The 17,277-nt window shown below is 33.4% G+C and overlaps 1 protein-coding gene across 2 annotated transcripts in view; it reads right to left on the reverse strand.

The window, feature by feature from the left end:
* The window catches only part of RPS6KC1 (ribosomal protein S6 kinase C1), a 213,771-nt gene that overhangs the window by 135,006 nt on the left and 61,488 nt on the right, over positions 1-17,277 (reverse strand). For both annotated transcript variants that reach the window (XM_051998401.1, XM_051998400.1), the window contains exons 4-5: positions 13,851-13,966; positions 6,163-6,256 (exon numbers count right to left, since the gene is read on the reverse strand). In XM_051998401.1, the coding sequence (XP_051854361.1) occupies positions 6,163-6,256; positions 13,851-13,966 (210 nt within the window). The remainder of the gene's footprint in view (positions 1-6,162; positions 6,257-13,850; positions 13,967-17,277) is intronic.

The raw sequence follows: 17,277 nt of genomic DNA on the forward strand, positions 1-17,277 counted from the left end.
TAGAATCAGCCAAAAGTAGGATAGTCTGCCTCTATAGATAGACATTAGCGTCTTTCTCCTCAAAGGTCTTCAAAGATCACTCAGCAGGGATTTTCTGATGGAGTTTCCCCTTTTATGTGTGAAATGGAATAGATGACCCATGATTGTTGCTATAGAAAACCTCAAAAAGAAAACTCTTTATTCTAATAAATATCAGCTTTGTTCTGCAATATATAGTTTTAAAAGAGTTGCCAGTAGCACTAATAGTTAAATGTTATGCCCACAGTCACATCAATGTGTCAGAAGTGAGACCAGGTCTTCAATGCTTCCAAGGCCAGCCCTCTGTCCATTATAATCCCCCTGCACCAATATCAACATTTACATAATTGTGTATATAATTTTATATATATATATATATGTGTGTATATATATATATATATGTGTGTGTATATATATATATGTATACATTACATAAAATCAGCTAACATTTATATAATTTAGTTTGCAAAGAACCTTACACATAATATTCTCCAACCTAACCCATCCCATTCTTGTTGTTTACTATCCTACCTGAATATGAAGGCCCAATCTCAATACTACATCCTCTACAAATTCTCCTTTGAACTTTAATCAGAAATGATCACCTTTTTCTCTGAATTCTTAAAGCACTCTCTCAATATTTCACTTATGAACTCATCACTTTACCTTTAATTCTGATTATTTTTATAGTTTGTCATATATTTCAAATAAATACAATATTATCCTTGATGAAGTAAAAACCAGTCCATATCTTATCTCTGTACTTCTCTCAGTTCCACTAGTCTCCAAACAATTAAAGTTGAGAATCCATCCAAAGTCAACAAAAAGCAAAGAAAAAACTAAGCAAGAATAATCTGTGTTCATGTATACATACATACATACATATATACATATGTATGCATACATATGCACTAGATGCGTGCATGCCTACATACATGCATACATATCAGAGAGAAATTACAACCAGAACAGAAGATAGACTGGTCACATAAGAATGAGAAACAACAAAAAGAAAATCTGTGTGCTTCATTCACATCCATGTACTATCATGAAATCTAGAAGAAAGTACACAGTATGTTGGGTGGAACTCTGGAGTTTAATTCATGTGATAAAAAGCCACAAGACACGAAGGCATGGATGGGTTGCAATTTATGGCATTAGATGCAGCTGTCATATTGAACAGAGAAGACTTCCATCTAAATATTTCCTTTAGCATTTAAGTCATATATAATATGAGACAATGGACAACAGAAGTCAAAACTAAGAGAATAGTAACTCCAAGTTCAGTAATGATATACCACTGAAAAGGTCTAATCAACAGAAACCAGGAAAATCCAAGGTGTCAGTTTAAAGTTCTAACAGTGCCACCTAGTGGATATAATAACTAACTTCTAATATTCATAAAAATATTGTTATTTTAAAAAATATTTTAAAATATTTTTGCTATTTTACTATATCTTGAGTTTGAAATTTCTTTTAACATACAAATAAATAATTCACATTTTAATCCTATTAAATATTTCTTTGTAAACTAAGCAACCAAAGTTTCTTACTATCACTAGAAACAAGAATAAAATAGCACTAAAATAATTTTTAAAGTAAATAGTTTAATACTAATATATTTTCAAAACAAAATAATATCAAGATTTTTCTATAAATGTCCCTAGGGAGATTCTAAATAGAAGAGGCATTCATCATAATAGAATTTAACTATAATAGATTTAACTATAGTCCCAACTTGCAGGCAGGAAAATATACTACATAATCTCTTCAAGTCCCATTCAGTCCCAGAGTTCCATACTAAAAGAAACTATTCTTGAAATAAATGTCTTCATTTTCAAATCTAATTCATATGACAGACTACTACTTCCTTCTCAAGTATTGAAATGTGTCAATGGGTACTTTGGTAGTTCTTAATCAACAATTTATGGAATGACAGGCAAGCTTTGCTGTATCAATAGCTATTTAAATACATTTACTATGCTTCTAACAATGCTACAAAGGAAAACTGAATAAGTCCCATTTCTGTAGCAGTGGTGATCATCTATTTTCCCAAGCTTTTGTTTTGATGTATGCACCTGGAAAATGTCCTTTCCAAAAATGCAAAGGAAGTCAAGTAATGTATTAGAGAGAGGAAATGACACAAGTGAACAGATGAGATTATACACACATCAAAGGCTCTGATAACAAGGCCAGCATGACAATAAAGCAACCTATAACCTTAAAGCAACCAAACAGATGAGGGAAAATGTGTCAAGAAGTACCATTTTCATGTTTCATTCTTATCACAGCTGCCTCATTTCCACAAATCATGCAGGTAACTTTGCAGTTAAGTTCAATTCTACCGAAAGGCAAAGACTGGTAATGAAAATAAGATGACATAACTAATTTATCTTTGAATTACATCTTTAAAAATATCACAAGTTACTCATCCTTGAACTCTCCAAGTAATAGGATGTTTGTTCCACTATGAAAATGGGGTGAAGAACTCCACATTTTTAAACATAAGATTATTTCTAAAAGTTGATGACTATGAAACCATAGATTTGTGTCCCTTTATACAAAGATTTCCTATTAAATTGTAAAAATCACAGTTGTCTTAATGCCTACCTTTTATGTCCCAGAAACAGAACTATGCAAGTTGAGAAAGTCAAGAAAAATCCAAAAGCATCCCTATCCTCAAGGAATTTACATTCCATTAAGAGGAAAGACTATGAACAAAAATAATTTAAGAATATAATATATAGAGTAAATACAAAATAATTTGAGGCTAAAGGGAATGCACTAAAACTCTGGGGAACAGTTCAGAGTTTTTGCTTTCAAAATGAACTTTTTGCTAAGTTAAACAGGAATTTAGGTATTTAATAAATATTTTTTGATAAAGGAAATTATCAAATGAGAGAACCTACTCAAGAAAGAGAAAAGTCCTTTTATGGTCCATAATTATTTCCAAACTAATGCTAAAAATATACTCTATTATACATACAAAATTATTTCTCTCTCTCTCTCGCACTCTCTCTCTCTCTCTCTCTCTCTCTCTCTCTCTCTCTCTCTCACACACACACACACACACACACACACACACACACACACACACACACACACCAATCCATACTAGTCTGGCAAAAACAGAATAGCTTAACAAGAAAATAAATAATAATGACACAAAAAAGGTCTAAAATGTAAGAGAATTAAATCAGTTAAATAATTTTTTAAAAGTACAGAACCATGAGAAGCCTTATAAGATCTTCTCCAATGATTATTTTTAAATGAGAAACACAAAGCCCTCAATGTCATCAGTTTGTACGTTTTCCTCAGAAAACTTTTATTTTAAGATAAAACAGTACCTATTGATTTTGTCTGTTTTAAAACATGATCACAAATAATGCTCCCTTGGCTTCAAGCAGCTGTTCTCTGAATATCATAGAAAGGTGATCTACTTCCCTTGTATTCTGACTAGGCAGTGAGAGTCCTTGAAACAGAAGAAGGCCTGTTAAGGTTAGCCAGACACATACTAGTTTATCTCCTCTTTCTCGATCCATCTGCACACTCAATCAAAAATATGAAAAATCATAATCTACTTTCAAAACATCATTCATAATACTTCACCTAGTAGGAATTGCTCTGGAAAGAATTACAGCTTTGTCTCTAAACCCCAACCACCTCCACTTGGTGCACTCACTTCCTGCATAACTGTGGAGCTTGACTTATAGTTTTTCTGTCCTTCTATTATTGGATGCCCTTTTCCTCTGATTTCTCTGAAATTTGTAGACCTTTGAGTCTGAGAATAAATCTTTCACTTGCCCACCATGCCAGATAATCTCAGGATATTGAAAAGCCATTTCACAGAATTTGCAGGCCATCTGACACTTCTATTTGTATTTGTCAACTGCAAATCTTTCAGGAGGATTAATTAGTCAAAACCCATAAAAGCTCTGAAAGCAGCCAAGCATTACCGAAGTGTGTTTAACATCATTTTCAGATGCATTTTTTTATACCTCATGAATCTCAATATTATTTGAGGGAAGTAAGAATTAGAAAGATTGTAACCAAACTTTATGTACTAATGGGGGGGAGGGGAGAATGTCACTATGAGCACATGGAGAATTCATAAACCTTTTTCTTTTATTCTTCAATATTTTAACCCAATTTTCTCCTTCTTATAATTATTCCTACATATACAACTCAACCTTGGAGACAAATCCCTAATTCAGGAAAAGCCTTTCTTCAATCTCAATAACAAATACCCATCACCTGCCTTGGAGCATGCACTCTAACCTCTTTTCCAAAAGGGCTTCCCAATCAAAATGAACTACTGCTACCCTTTAAAACCCATGGCTTCACAGAAACTTGAAAGAGTAAGAATTGTGATCAACACAAGGACCAACCATAATTGCAGAGAATTCATATTGCTGCCCAACTCTGACAAGAGTTGAAAGGATCAGAGTACAGAAGATTATCTTCATTTTATACTGCCTAAATCTTATTTATATATTTACATGATGTTTCCCCTATTAAACTGTGAGCTCCTTAAGGGCAAGGTCTGTATTTGCTTTCTTTATATTACCAGAACTTAGCACAATGCTTAGCACACAGCTGGTGCTTAATAAATGCTACTTGACTCGATATAGCTACAATTATCTGCCTATGGTAGTTTTGATCATGTTACTCCAATGTTCAAAAACCTACAGTGATTCCCTAAGAAGTTAAAATACAAATGAGTGAGCCTGGCACTTAAAAGTCTTCAAAAATCTGACTTTCAACTTGTATGTACAGACTATTTCTTCTAATGGCCCTTCACACACTCCACAATCCTGCCAAACTGGCACAGTACATATTTACCAAAGTCAGCATGCCCTCTCTAATTTCAGTGCCTCACACAAGTTATCTCCATATGTGGAAAACACTTCAACTCCACATTCAGACTGCTTCACTTCTATTCAAAGTTAGTTTATATGCCACCTACTTGAAAACTTTTGCTGATCTGCCAAGTTACTAGTGCTCTTTCTCTATTTAAATAGCCTTATAATTACATAGCTATAGACATATTATATCCTCCCCACCATGTAAGCTCCTTGAGGGCAGGAATCATTCCATTTTTTGTATTGGTATCCCCAACTCCTTAACATTGTTTTGTATATATCAGTCAAATAATGTTTACTGAATTGTGTCTGAAAAGCAACCTGGTTGATTTCAAAAAAGGCTCACCACCAAACTGACTGCAGTGTAATATTTATTTATTTATTTGCTTGTTTATTTATTTGGTTTTCTGACAAAGGCAATGCTTAAACACTATCTATTGAGTAACAGAAAAGTATTATCTACACTGACAAAATTACAAAAGAGGAAGCACAACACTGTAAGCTAAAGAATTGGCCTCAGAAAACTTAAAAATACAAAATTATTACAAGAAGTGTATTTGAAGTGATAAAGTCTACAAAGCTAAAGCATTCAAAATGCCACTGTACATTAGCTTACTGTTATGTAGGGCTCTACAGTTTGGAAAGCACAATCCTCAAAATATCCTTTTAGGAAAATTATTAACCTTGTTTTACAACAGAGGAAATTGAGGCTCGGAGAGATTAAGTGAATTTTCCAAGGTCACTTTGACTAAGAGTTAAAATCAGGTCACAAAAGCACTTTTTCTAACTTTGGTCCAATTACCAAACATCTGCTCCAGATTAAGAGCCTAAGGGCAGATCTGAGTTCTAATCCAGCCTCAGATTCTTAACAACTATGGGACCCTAGATAAGTCACTTGTTTGCCTCAGTTTCCTCATTTGTAAAAATAAAAAATAGCACCTGTTTCCTGGGGTTGTTGTAAGGAAACAATAAGATGTCAATCATAAAGTTCATAGCACAATTCCTGTAAGCTGTATGGAAACGTTATCTATTACTATCAATGGAGAGAAAATTTTCTATAGACCGGTTATAAACCTTTGATTTTCCAAAGGCTGACAGCAATGCAACATATCACTTGAGGAAAATATGAAAATTAGAAAAGGTGAGGTATTTGGGACACCAAATACTCTCAAATATCTGGACCCAGCTTCTCTTTGCAAGATCAGACACTATTTACATACTCATGATTTACAAATTTCTCAAATTAGTAACACAATATTTGTGAAAAAAGGCATCTACTAACCTTCAGTACTACAGTCAGAAAAACTGTCAACGAGGGAATCTGTGTAAGGTTCAGCAGGGCCAATCAATTCAGAACCATCATGAACTTCTCCACCCTGAAAAGAATACACTGTTCATGTTATATTCCAGGTCAATCAGTTAAAATGTAAAACAGCAAATTAGTAACAAGTAAATGATGGCTGCCGTAACTTTGATAAGAAAGTAAAAATACTAAAAGGCTACAGAATAGTAAAATTTATGACATATTTCATAATAATATATAGCTTACTTTATGGAAATTATTATTTCAGGATTAACCAACATGTGAGAGCTAGTCAAGTGACCCAGTAGATGGAATGCCAGGCTTGGAATCAGAAAGATGCATCATCCTGAATTCTAATCTGGCCTCAGACACTTACTACTGTGACTCTGGACAAGTCACTTCACCCTGTTTGCCTCAGTTTCCTCATCTGTAAAATGGGTTGAAGGAGGAAATGGCAACACACTCCATTATCTTTGTCAAGAAATCCCCAAATGGGATCACGAAGATAGACACAACTGAAATGACTGAACAACAAATAAGCAAATGGGTAGAAATGGTAAAGAAAAATCCATGATGATGTGTATTTATCTAGAAACCAAGCTTGTTGAAAAAAAATTATCATAATATATCATCTGTGAGTTCTAATTCTAAAAACAAACTAATATATTGTTGGTGATAGTATGAATTGTTCAAACAATTCTACAAAGCAATTTTGGATTATGTTAAATACACACACACACACACACACACATATACACACACATATATATATATATAATATATTTTTCCTATCTCAGAAATGTCCATATCTTTTGACTTAGGAATCCTGCTATTAGCATATATCCTAAGTAAATCAAAAACCAAAAGATCCTATATATAGCAAAATTATTTATAGCAGCACTTTCTGTAGTAGGAACTAGAAACCAAGTAGAGGCTCATCAAATAAGGCATGGCTAAACAAACTGTTATATAAAAAAAAATATTATAGAACCTTATGAAATTATAAATATAAATATTGAAAAGGATGCAGTTATACAGAATATCCAAAAAGTCTTAGTTCTTATTTTAAGTTATTAGAATTATTTAAAGCTATTAAAAGTATAAAACTATGCTGAGACTTTGTAAGTTTAAAAAAAAAAAAAAGAATGCTGTGTAATTATGATGGCCAAGCTTGAACTGAAAAATAGATGAGGAAATGTATCTCTTCCTCCTTTGTTTATAAAGTTAGAGAAATATGGGTGGAGGAAAATGAACACAGTCAGACTGATTTTATGTTAGTTCTACTGAAAGGATTTTAACTCTTTGTTACTGGAGATGACTCACTAGATAAGAAAGAGGGCAGGAATATAGAAATCATGGTGACTTTATATCAATAAAATTTTTAAAGAATAAATTTCTTATTTAAATTTTTTAAATGTCATCTCCTTAGAAGAATTCTTTCTCTTTAGACAGTCAATAAACATTTATTAAGCATCTTTTATATGGTAGGCAAAGTGCTAAATTCTAGGGAAACAAAAGAGGCACGAGACAATCCATTACCCTCAAGGAGTTAAAAATCTACTGGAAGAGACAAAAAGCAAACAAGTATGTAAAAACAAGTTACATATGGAATAAATAGGAAATAATTAACTGAGAGAAAGCACTAGAATTAAGAAAGGTTGAGAAAGGTAAAAGATAAGGTTCTAATTGGAACTTGAAGGAAACCAGGAAAGAGGGGAAAATGGAAATGAGGATGGAAAACATTCCAGGTATCTTCCAGCCAAAGAAAATGTCCAAAGCTGAGATACAAAATTTCTTGATCATGGAAAAGTGAAAAGCTCAGTGTCACCAGGTCAAAGAATAAATGGCAAGATGGAAGAAGACTAGAAAGGTAAAAGGGCTTTGAACAAACAGAAATTGTTTTATTCCATATTGAGTGAATGACTGAAATAAAATAAAAATTACATCCTCAAATATTTTTAATAGATTTAGGAACTGCTTCTATCATGGGGCATTTTTATGGTTTTTTTTATTTTTTTAATAGCTTCATTTTTATGTTTTTAGCAAAAGTATTTTTGTTTAACCAAATAAGAAATTATGTTCAACAAAAATGGGAAGAGAAAATTAGAAAGCAGGCTGTCAAAAATGAAGTTAAGACCAACATTTCATACTACATTCAACAATAAATTTCAAACAAATAGATGATCTCAGTGTAAAAGGTCACATCTTTGATAAACAGGAAAATCAGAAAAGTAGATAACTTTTACAACTATGGATAAGAGAAGAATTTTTGATGAGACAAGAGATAGAGAGGATCACCAAAGATAAAGTGGACAATTTTGATTACATGAAATTAAATTTCTACACAAAACTGATCCACGTAAAATCAAAAGGGAAAAGTTCTTGTGAGAGAAGTGATGAATTCAAGATGTAGAATGAGATATACATTTTCAAACATAGTCAATGTAGGAATTTGATTTATTTAAACCAAAAATAAGAACCATAATTATTTTGCAATATCTTGATGAAGGTGGTTTGCAACCACCTGATGACTAATAGTGGACAGAAAACAGTGAAAAGGAAAAAGAAACATATAACACAAAACAAACTATGTAAATCAGATGGTCTTATACACTGTTATAACAACTACTCGTTGTCCTAGAATAAGAAATTTTTGAAACCTTGTCTAAATGCTTACCTCAACTCTGAAGTTTTGTTTAAAAGGACTTCTTTCACAATTTTAAAAGTATTTGTTCACTTCTCTTTATCTCTACCTTGAACAGAGAATGTCTTCTCATTCTGATAACAAATCCTGCTAGCTATATTGCAAATCTTGCTCCAAAATTTCCTTTTCTTCCCTTGAATTACTCTCCCTTTCTCTACATTACCCCCACTCCATAAAAGGTATTATTTATCTATCTTAAATTGGTAGAGAATGTGTACTCTAAGTTGTGCACTCTAAGTAGGCCTGAAAAGTTATTAAAACTAAATATATTTGTGGGAAACAGAAGCTGCTACTGCTTAGAGTACACATTTTCTACCAATTTAAGATAGTATGTTAATAAGTTGTTTGCCTTCAATTTAGCCTCCAATCTTAGAACCATTGTCCCTGGACACCCTACTGAGGGGATATGTCTCTGCCAAAAGGCACCATTCCAACTATGTATATTTGTATTAGAAAAAAAAAAAAAAAAAAAGCTTTGTTTTGCTCTTTTGGGGAGAAGAGGGAAGACATAAAGGATTTTTAGTTTATTGCTCCAGAGTACAAAGGAATAGAGATAATTTTTTTAAAACAGCCATTGAGGCATTTATTTTATTTTTTTAAGAGAGAGAAAAGTAACAAAAAAGGAGGCCAGAAAAGGAGGACAGCTTTGAAAATTACTGGTTGATCTTATTATACTCTTAAAAAGAGAAGCAAATGGTACATAATAGGGATTGCCAGTTTTACAGATAATCTTTTTTTTTTCCTATTCTATTATATACAAGCAAATATTCATTCTATTTTGGTATTTGTTAAGAATAAAAGCAAATATAAAATTAGAAGGAAAATGGTGCATTAGAAAAACCTTTGCATCTTGTTTCTTTGATAAAGGTCTCCTATCCAAGATACATAGAAAACTAATTTCAGAACCATTCATCAAGAGATAAATGGTCCACAGATATAACCAGGCTGTTCTCAAAACAAGAAATGAAAGCTTAAGAACAATACAAAAAAATTATTTCAAAACACTAATAACAAGATAAATGTAAACTAAATTCTGAGTTTCTACTTCACTTCTATAAGATTGACATGGATGATATCAATGAAAATGACAATTGTTAAAGGGGCTGTAGGCAAACAAGAGATCAATGAACTATCAGTGAAGCTGTGAAATAGTACACCTATTTGTAGAAAACAATTTGGAACTATACCCTAGAAAAAAACTAAACAGTACTCATCCTTTGACTCACTGACACCACTATTAGGTTTTTAATCCTAAAGAGATCAGAACAAGGGGAAAAGACACAACATATAAAAATATTTACAGTGGCACGTTGTGTTATCTAATAAAAGAACTCACAACTAAACCAAAGGGAGGAATACCAATTGGGTAATGACTAAATTAAATTATGATACATACATGTAATGGAATATTACCATGCCATAAAAAATTAAGAAAGGGATGAATTTCAAAGAAATATGAGAATATTTGTGTGAATGTACCCCCTCCCCAAATGGAGCAAGAGCAGGATTACAATTTACAGGATGACTACAACACTCTAAAAACAATGATGAATGACTTAATCCTGATCAATGCAATAACCAATCATGATTCCACAGAACTAATGATGAAGCAAACTAACCAACATGCAAAATGAGATATGTATGACAATGTGAGAAGTGATGTGTAAATTTGTTTTCCATGAATATGTTTCTTTGATTCAATGGAAGCTTCCATTTTTGTTTTAAATTCAGCAATGAGGGAATAAGTCAGGAATACATTAATGAAATCAATGCTTCTCAACTAGAGAATCACAAAAATGAAAAATTATTCTAAAAGAAAAAAGAAAAAATTCTAAAGATGTTATTTATCTAATTGCTAAATTGCTATATAAAGCTTCTGATTGGCAGTATACCCTAAGAAGCTTTGAAAAATTATAAAATTCAACTTATTTAACCCAAAGGAAATTAAAATGCTAATGATATATTTTATAGAATTCCACAAAATTATACTAAAACATATAGGGGGGAAAAAAGAACATAAGCTCCTTGAAGACTATTTTTATTTTTCATTGTTCCCAACTGCTTAGTTTAGCACTGTACCCAATACATAATTAACATGTATTGAATAAATGACTCTTTTCCCGATCAGAAGTTTCCATAATACTTTATATTAGGAAGAGGGCTGAAGCATAGGTTAAAGTCTTAATTTTTTTCCTTTTCCTTACTTAGGTTCTCTGGAAACTAAACTGGAATGGTCTTATTAATTTATAAAGACGCAACTAAGACAATATGACTGATACACATGTAAAATTAGAGTTACAAAGATCTTAGCTAACATCTAGAACTATTTTATGAAACAATCAATGTACCTCTAAGATCAAATCATTTGTAAATATTTGAACAGAAAATGTATACATCAAAGCTAAAGAGATAAAAGTCATCTATTACAACTCCCTCATTTTTTACAGCTGAGAAAATAGATTCTCAGGGAGGTAAGATAGTTTGTCTAAAGCTACATATACCTAATAGTAAATGGCAGTTAAGATTTGAACTAAGGCTCTCTGATTCTGAGTTAAATGCATTTTTCACTAAACTGTCTTATCTTAGAAACTGTAGTTCACCCTTCATTTTAGATGAGAACCAATGACATAACAAGATGATGTCTTGACTTGCAAGTGAACCAGATTTAAGTGAGGCAGAACTGTACAAAGTCATAAGTTTCACTCTCTTCCAGAGTCATCAAAATTCAGTGGCAAGACAAAAATCAAGACAACTAGCAATGGTCCAGGATGCAGTGGATGACCTTGGTGTCTTCAATGTCTGATCAAGCTCTAAGTGCTCCACAGCACCTGCTTCAGCTGCCTTCATGGACAATGGCACAAGCTGTTGTCATCTATCCATTCTGCTAGAAGAAATCTTCACATGCTCAGGGTAGATAAGAGTACCAAGCCTGGAGTCAATAAGAACTGAGTTCAAATCCAACTTCAGATACTTACCAGCTAAGTGATCCTAGGCAAATTTTTTGTCTTTCTCAGTTTCCCCATCTGTAAAAAGGGGATAATACTAGTACCTATCTCCCAAGGCTATTGTAAGGATCATGTGAGATAACTGCTATAAAGCACATAGTAGCACAGGGCTTAGCACTATATAAATGCTAGCTAAAATCTGTAGTAGTAGTAATAAACTTCTTCAACAATAACAATAACAAATGTTAAATAAAACATAAAATAGGGAGATATACTTGTCAAAAAGTTTCTCTACTTTGGGAGATGGAGGAGATACAAGGCAAAGTTCAAGCTGAAAAAGGATTCTCTGTGTATGATCATGAAAATTAAACCCCAGATGGAATGTCTTCCAATGCAGATGACAGGGTGCTAATTTTATCTAACTCCACAATATTACAGAGACTTCTGGGAAAAAACCATCAGCACTAAAAGGACTTTAACTTGATTATTCACCAAAAAAAAAAAAAAAAGAGCAAGCAAATGAAGAATGTCTACTATCCCATTTATAACATGCACTAAATGGACAATCTATAGAGCTTGTCCACTAGTATGTCTATATGACAGTGAAAATAGAGAATTACAAAATTACAAAGGGAGAAAAGAACAAATTGGATTGAACCCCAAGCTTTTCCCTTACCTCCTTGCACTCTACTTTCTAGTTATAGCTTTGAGAATAATAATCAAGAGGCAGCTAGGTGGTGCAGTGGATAAAGTACCAGGCCTGAAGTCAGGAGGACCCGAGTTCAAATCTGGCACCAGACACTTAAGTGACCCTGGGCAAGTCACTTAACCCCAACTACCTCGGCAAAAATAATAATACTAATAATAACAATAATGAGAATAATAATCAAATCAACATAATCAATTTTGACAATGGCAATCAATTGCCCTATGACTCAATTACTATTCCTCTGAATTTCCTGTCCAAATCACTTCCTCCTTGGTCCTCATTTCATTATATATGTTGTCCTTCCTTATTAAGATGTAAGCTTCTTGAGGGCAGAGACTATCTTGCTTGCTTGCATTGCATCATGCTTAGAATGCAGTCAGCACTTAATAAATGCTTCTTCAATCATTCAGCATACTACAAATAATATCATATGGCACTGAGTTGTAGAATACGAAACTATTTAGCAAATTAAAAATAAAAATCATGATGAGAGCAATAGAGGGGTATGTATTGTGTAAAAGCAAGCTACAACAATAAGGAACTCTGAAGAACCAGAGTAAAACATGTTATCAAAGAATCATAGAACAGGAAAAGAAATTGGACTAGTCATGAAGTAAGGATAAGGAATGACAGATAACCAACCAGACATCCAATAGGACTAGAAACTGTTGGGAGAAATTAAAGAAAACCTCCAACACACTGGGGAGTTCCCTTCTGGTAAACTTATATACAGTGCTTTTTATCCACAAGAGGTGCATATTATTTCAGAGGAGAAAAAAAAAAGGGGGGGGGGAGGGGAAAGGGGAGGGAAAAAAATATATATAAAAAATGGCTGGATAAATTGAATATTTTTTTTAAATAGCTAAAATGATTTCATTTACAAAGGGATCAGACCAGATGATCTCTAAGGGCTCTTCTAGTTATAAAAAATTCTATAGTCCTATAGCTTATGAAATAACTAATAACTGCTTAATAACTGCTAAGCATCTACTTCAAATACTATTAATTTCAAATTACACCACTTCAAAAATTAAGTAATGAAACTCAAAAGGAATAAGAAGAGCTTAAGACTTCACTGTTATAGAGACCACCTGGTAAGAGAGCTATTTCTAACAAATTAACTTGATACCTTCACTACAACTTAAAGATTTAGAGAGTTGCCTAGCCCTAGAGTACTGGAAATATAAATGACTTAACACAACCTGAAAAAATGGAAAAATTAAAAACTGCAGCTTTCAAGTTTTAAGATGTTTAATATACATTAGATTACAATAAAAAGTGTTAAATAAATACACAAGTTATAACAGACCTTGAAAAAGTCTTCAAGATGTTTACTAGAATAAAGAGCTGGGATATTGGCAGAGAACTGTAAGAGATCTTCAGCACACTGTCTTCTTTCTTCAATCACTGTTTCATCAAATCGCCCTGAAATAGCGATAAAAATCACGCATTCAGAAAAAAGAATTATAGTTTTCAATACTGATTTACAATAAGGTTCGGAAAAAACCTCTCTGTTCAGCAGTAGTCACAGCAGCCAAATGGAAATGCCTCCTGCTTGCTGTGGCTTACAGTCCTCTGTGCTTAATTCTGGCAGTCCAACAAGAATAAGCATCCTCAAGAAAAAAAGGACAGGAGGAATTGTCCTCGATAAGGCCAGGGGATGGATAAATTCTTTTTTAAAATGCCATTTGGCTATATGGTCTTGGGCCAGTTACTTCACTCTAGAGAATGACAATTCTCACAGAGCTGTTGTGAGGATCAAATGAAAGTTCTTTGTAAACATAAAGGGAAAATAAATGTCAGTTAGCTTCATCATCATCATAATCAAAGTAAGCAATACATACACAATAACATCTGCTGATGCAACAAGTTTTAGGATAAGGAAAACAATCAATCAACAAATATTAATCTTCAGTAGCTCAGACACTGTGCTAAGCACCAGAGATACAAATAAGCAGAATGAAACAAACCCTGCTGAAAAGAGTTACATTCTAATGGGAAGATCATGCCCAAGCCATTTAACCCATTTCTTTTAGTTTCCTCAGTGCTGAGGAAAACCCCAAGGGTTGGTGTGAGGATCAAATTTTTGTAAGACATTTAGCAAATCTTAAAGCATTATATAAATGTTAGCTAGTAGTAAAAGTAGTATTTAAGTGACAATTTCTGATGAGAGTTTTAGATAAATTCATTTATTTAAAAAAAAAAAAAAAAAAAGGGGAAACTATACTAACTGCTGGTATTTTAAGATGGCCAAATAAAATAAATCTCTAGAAAATGCTTAGTTCTAATGCCAACTCTAAAACATGAAGGGTTGCTGACTAGGGGAGGAAACACCATTCTATCACATTCCTTCAACCATGACTTGACCCGGGGAAAAGAGAAATGTCATTCCATGGCACTTCTTTCATAGCTCTCCAAGACTGACCTGATAGCCTTCAAGAAAGCATCATTCCACTGAATTCCCTTCACTAATAACCTGCCTGAACCTGCTCCCACATGAGTACCACCTATAGCTATATACTGCTGTCTAATGTCCTGAGCTCTCACACTGTGGTCAAATTCTGAGGGATAATAATCACCTACCTGAATTCACTCCTCAATGATTAACATTCCTACCCTGTAACACCATCACCACTAAGTGATTTTGAATCCCAGATATCATTATTCAAATCCAGTTCTCTGTTCTTAGCTATCCACAATCTTATTCTTTCCCTCACTCTAAATCCCACAACATCTCACTTCTACACTGCTATCTGGAATGTCTGGTCCATAGGTGACAAACTTGTTTTCACCTTAAATCTTTTCCTTTCTCATTCTTCCCAACTTCTGGCTCAGAGACATGACTCCTCCAGATGACAAAAACTCCATGGTCACCCTTTCCAGTACTGTTGGCATTTTCACTCTTATAAGTCTTTATCTTTCACTCATATATAAGTAGAAAATGTGGAATACTACTTGTTCCTAAGACTTTCCCAACTATTCCTCTACTACCATTACTCAGTAGCCTTTCCTCTTTGAGGTTCAATCAAGATTTTGATAGCTTTTCTCACCAATTTCAAGGATACCCCAAATCTTTCCTCAATTTACTTAGTCCACAGCTCAGTCTTTCTCTCCTTCCCATATTTCTGCCTTCATAAAAGTGAACTTCAACATTCATATTGATATACCTTTAAATATTCTAATCTTCTGGTAAATCAACTTATTCTTTTCATCCGAATCTAAGCCTTACTATTTAATCTGACATTGCACTGTTAGCATTTTTTCCCATCTATCCTACAGTTGAACTTTCCTATAAGTATTATCTCTCCCAATTAAAGAATAAGCTCTTTGAAAGAAGGGAAAGTCTCTATTTCTATCAGTGTTCTCAACATAATACTTGGCATTAAGCAAGTACTTAATTGTAATGGGCTGAGGCTTGAGTTGATGCACTGAGGTCCCAAGCACGAAGCTAAATAGTAATTGGACCATACTCTATTAATATATAAGCTTGGAGAAAGAATGGCCCCCACCCACTCTTTGTGCAAGTCCTGATGGGTTGTATAGGAAATGATGATTTTGGTGGGTGGAGGCAGGGGAGTGGAAAAGGAAAGGGGAAGGAGAGACTGCTGGCTGGCATCTTGACACAACTGCTCACATTGCCATTGTGACGGCCCTTCAGCTCAGGTCTCTCTCTCTGCTAGCTGACTTCCTGTAGCAGCTGCCCATATTACTATCGCAATCTTCTTGCCCATATTGCTATCACAATTTTTTTTCACCTCTTCACTTCAATAAAGATTGAAGATTTTTCCCCTAACCTGAATTCCTGACTCCAGCTGATTTTAAATACGCGGTCATTACACTTAATAAGTGTTTTGATTCATTGTATTTAAAAAAAAAAAAAGTCATGTGAACACCTTTCATTAAATTAAGTGCTTGTTTTTTCTATGTATAGTATATGAAGTTGTTTTTTGGTTTTTTTGCTCCAGCTGTGATGTGGAAATATCATGTGAAACAAATGTAGATCAAGAAGTTATTTGCAATGTAAAGGTTGTGGAGGAACTTGCTCACAGTGAGAAAAGAGGACTCAGAAGAAAGGGCTTGTACCCAAGCCTTCTGATTCCAATAACAGCCTTTGATCCACTATGCAATTGTAGCTTGTCCTCATATGCTAATAGCAACTTCAAAATAAGTAAATTTCAGTGAAAACACAAAAAGGCAACACACCTAATTAATCTGATCTAAAATAAGCTTAAGGTAATAACAAAAGTGACCAAGTGATCACTGTCCAAAAAAAAAAAAAAAACTATACATATATATACACCTATAAATACTATACACATAAACTACATATATATACTATGTGAATATGTAATAATAAATATGTGTATATGTATGTATATGTATTTTAAGTGAATATGACACAGCCAAATAATTCCAGTGATAGATAAAAGATAACAGTGATCATTTCCTAGATGCTAATTCCTTAATATAATCAAAACTCCATTTAAACAGCAACAAACACAAATCAACAAAGAAAAGATCTAATTCAGTTCCAATTGATCAAAGATGGACAAAATCAGCTACAATCAGAGAAGGAACACTAGGAAATGAATGTGGACTACTTGCATTTTTGTTTTTCATCCTGGGTTACTTTTAACTTCTGAATCCAATTCCTCCTGTGCAACAAGAGAACGTTCGGTTCTGCACACATATATTGTATCTAGGATATACTATGACATATTTAACATGTATAGGAC

The sequence above is a fragment of the Antechinus flavipes genome, chromosome 4, assembly GCF_016432865.1.
Source record: "Antechinus flavipes isolate AdamAnt ecotype Samford, QLD, Australia chromosome 4, AdamAnt_v2, whole genome shotgun sequence".
NCBI classification, from domain to species: domain Eukaryota; kingdom Metazoa; phylum Chordata; class Mammalia; order Dasyuromorphia; family Dasyuridae; genus Antechinus; species Antechinus flavipes.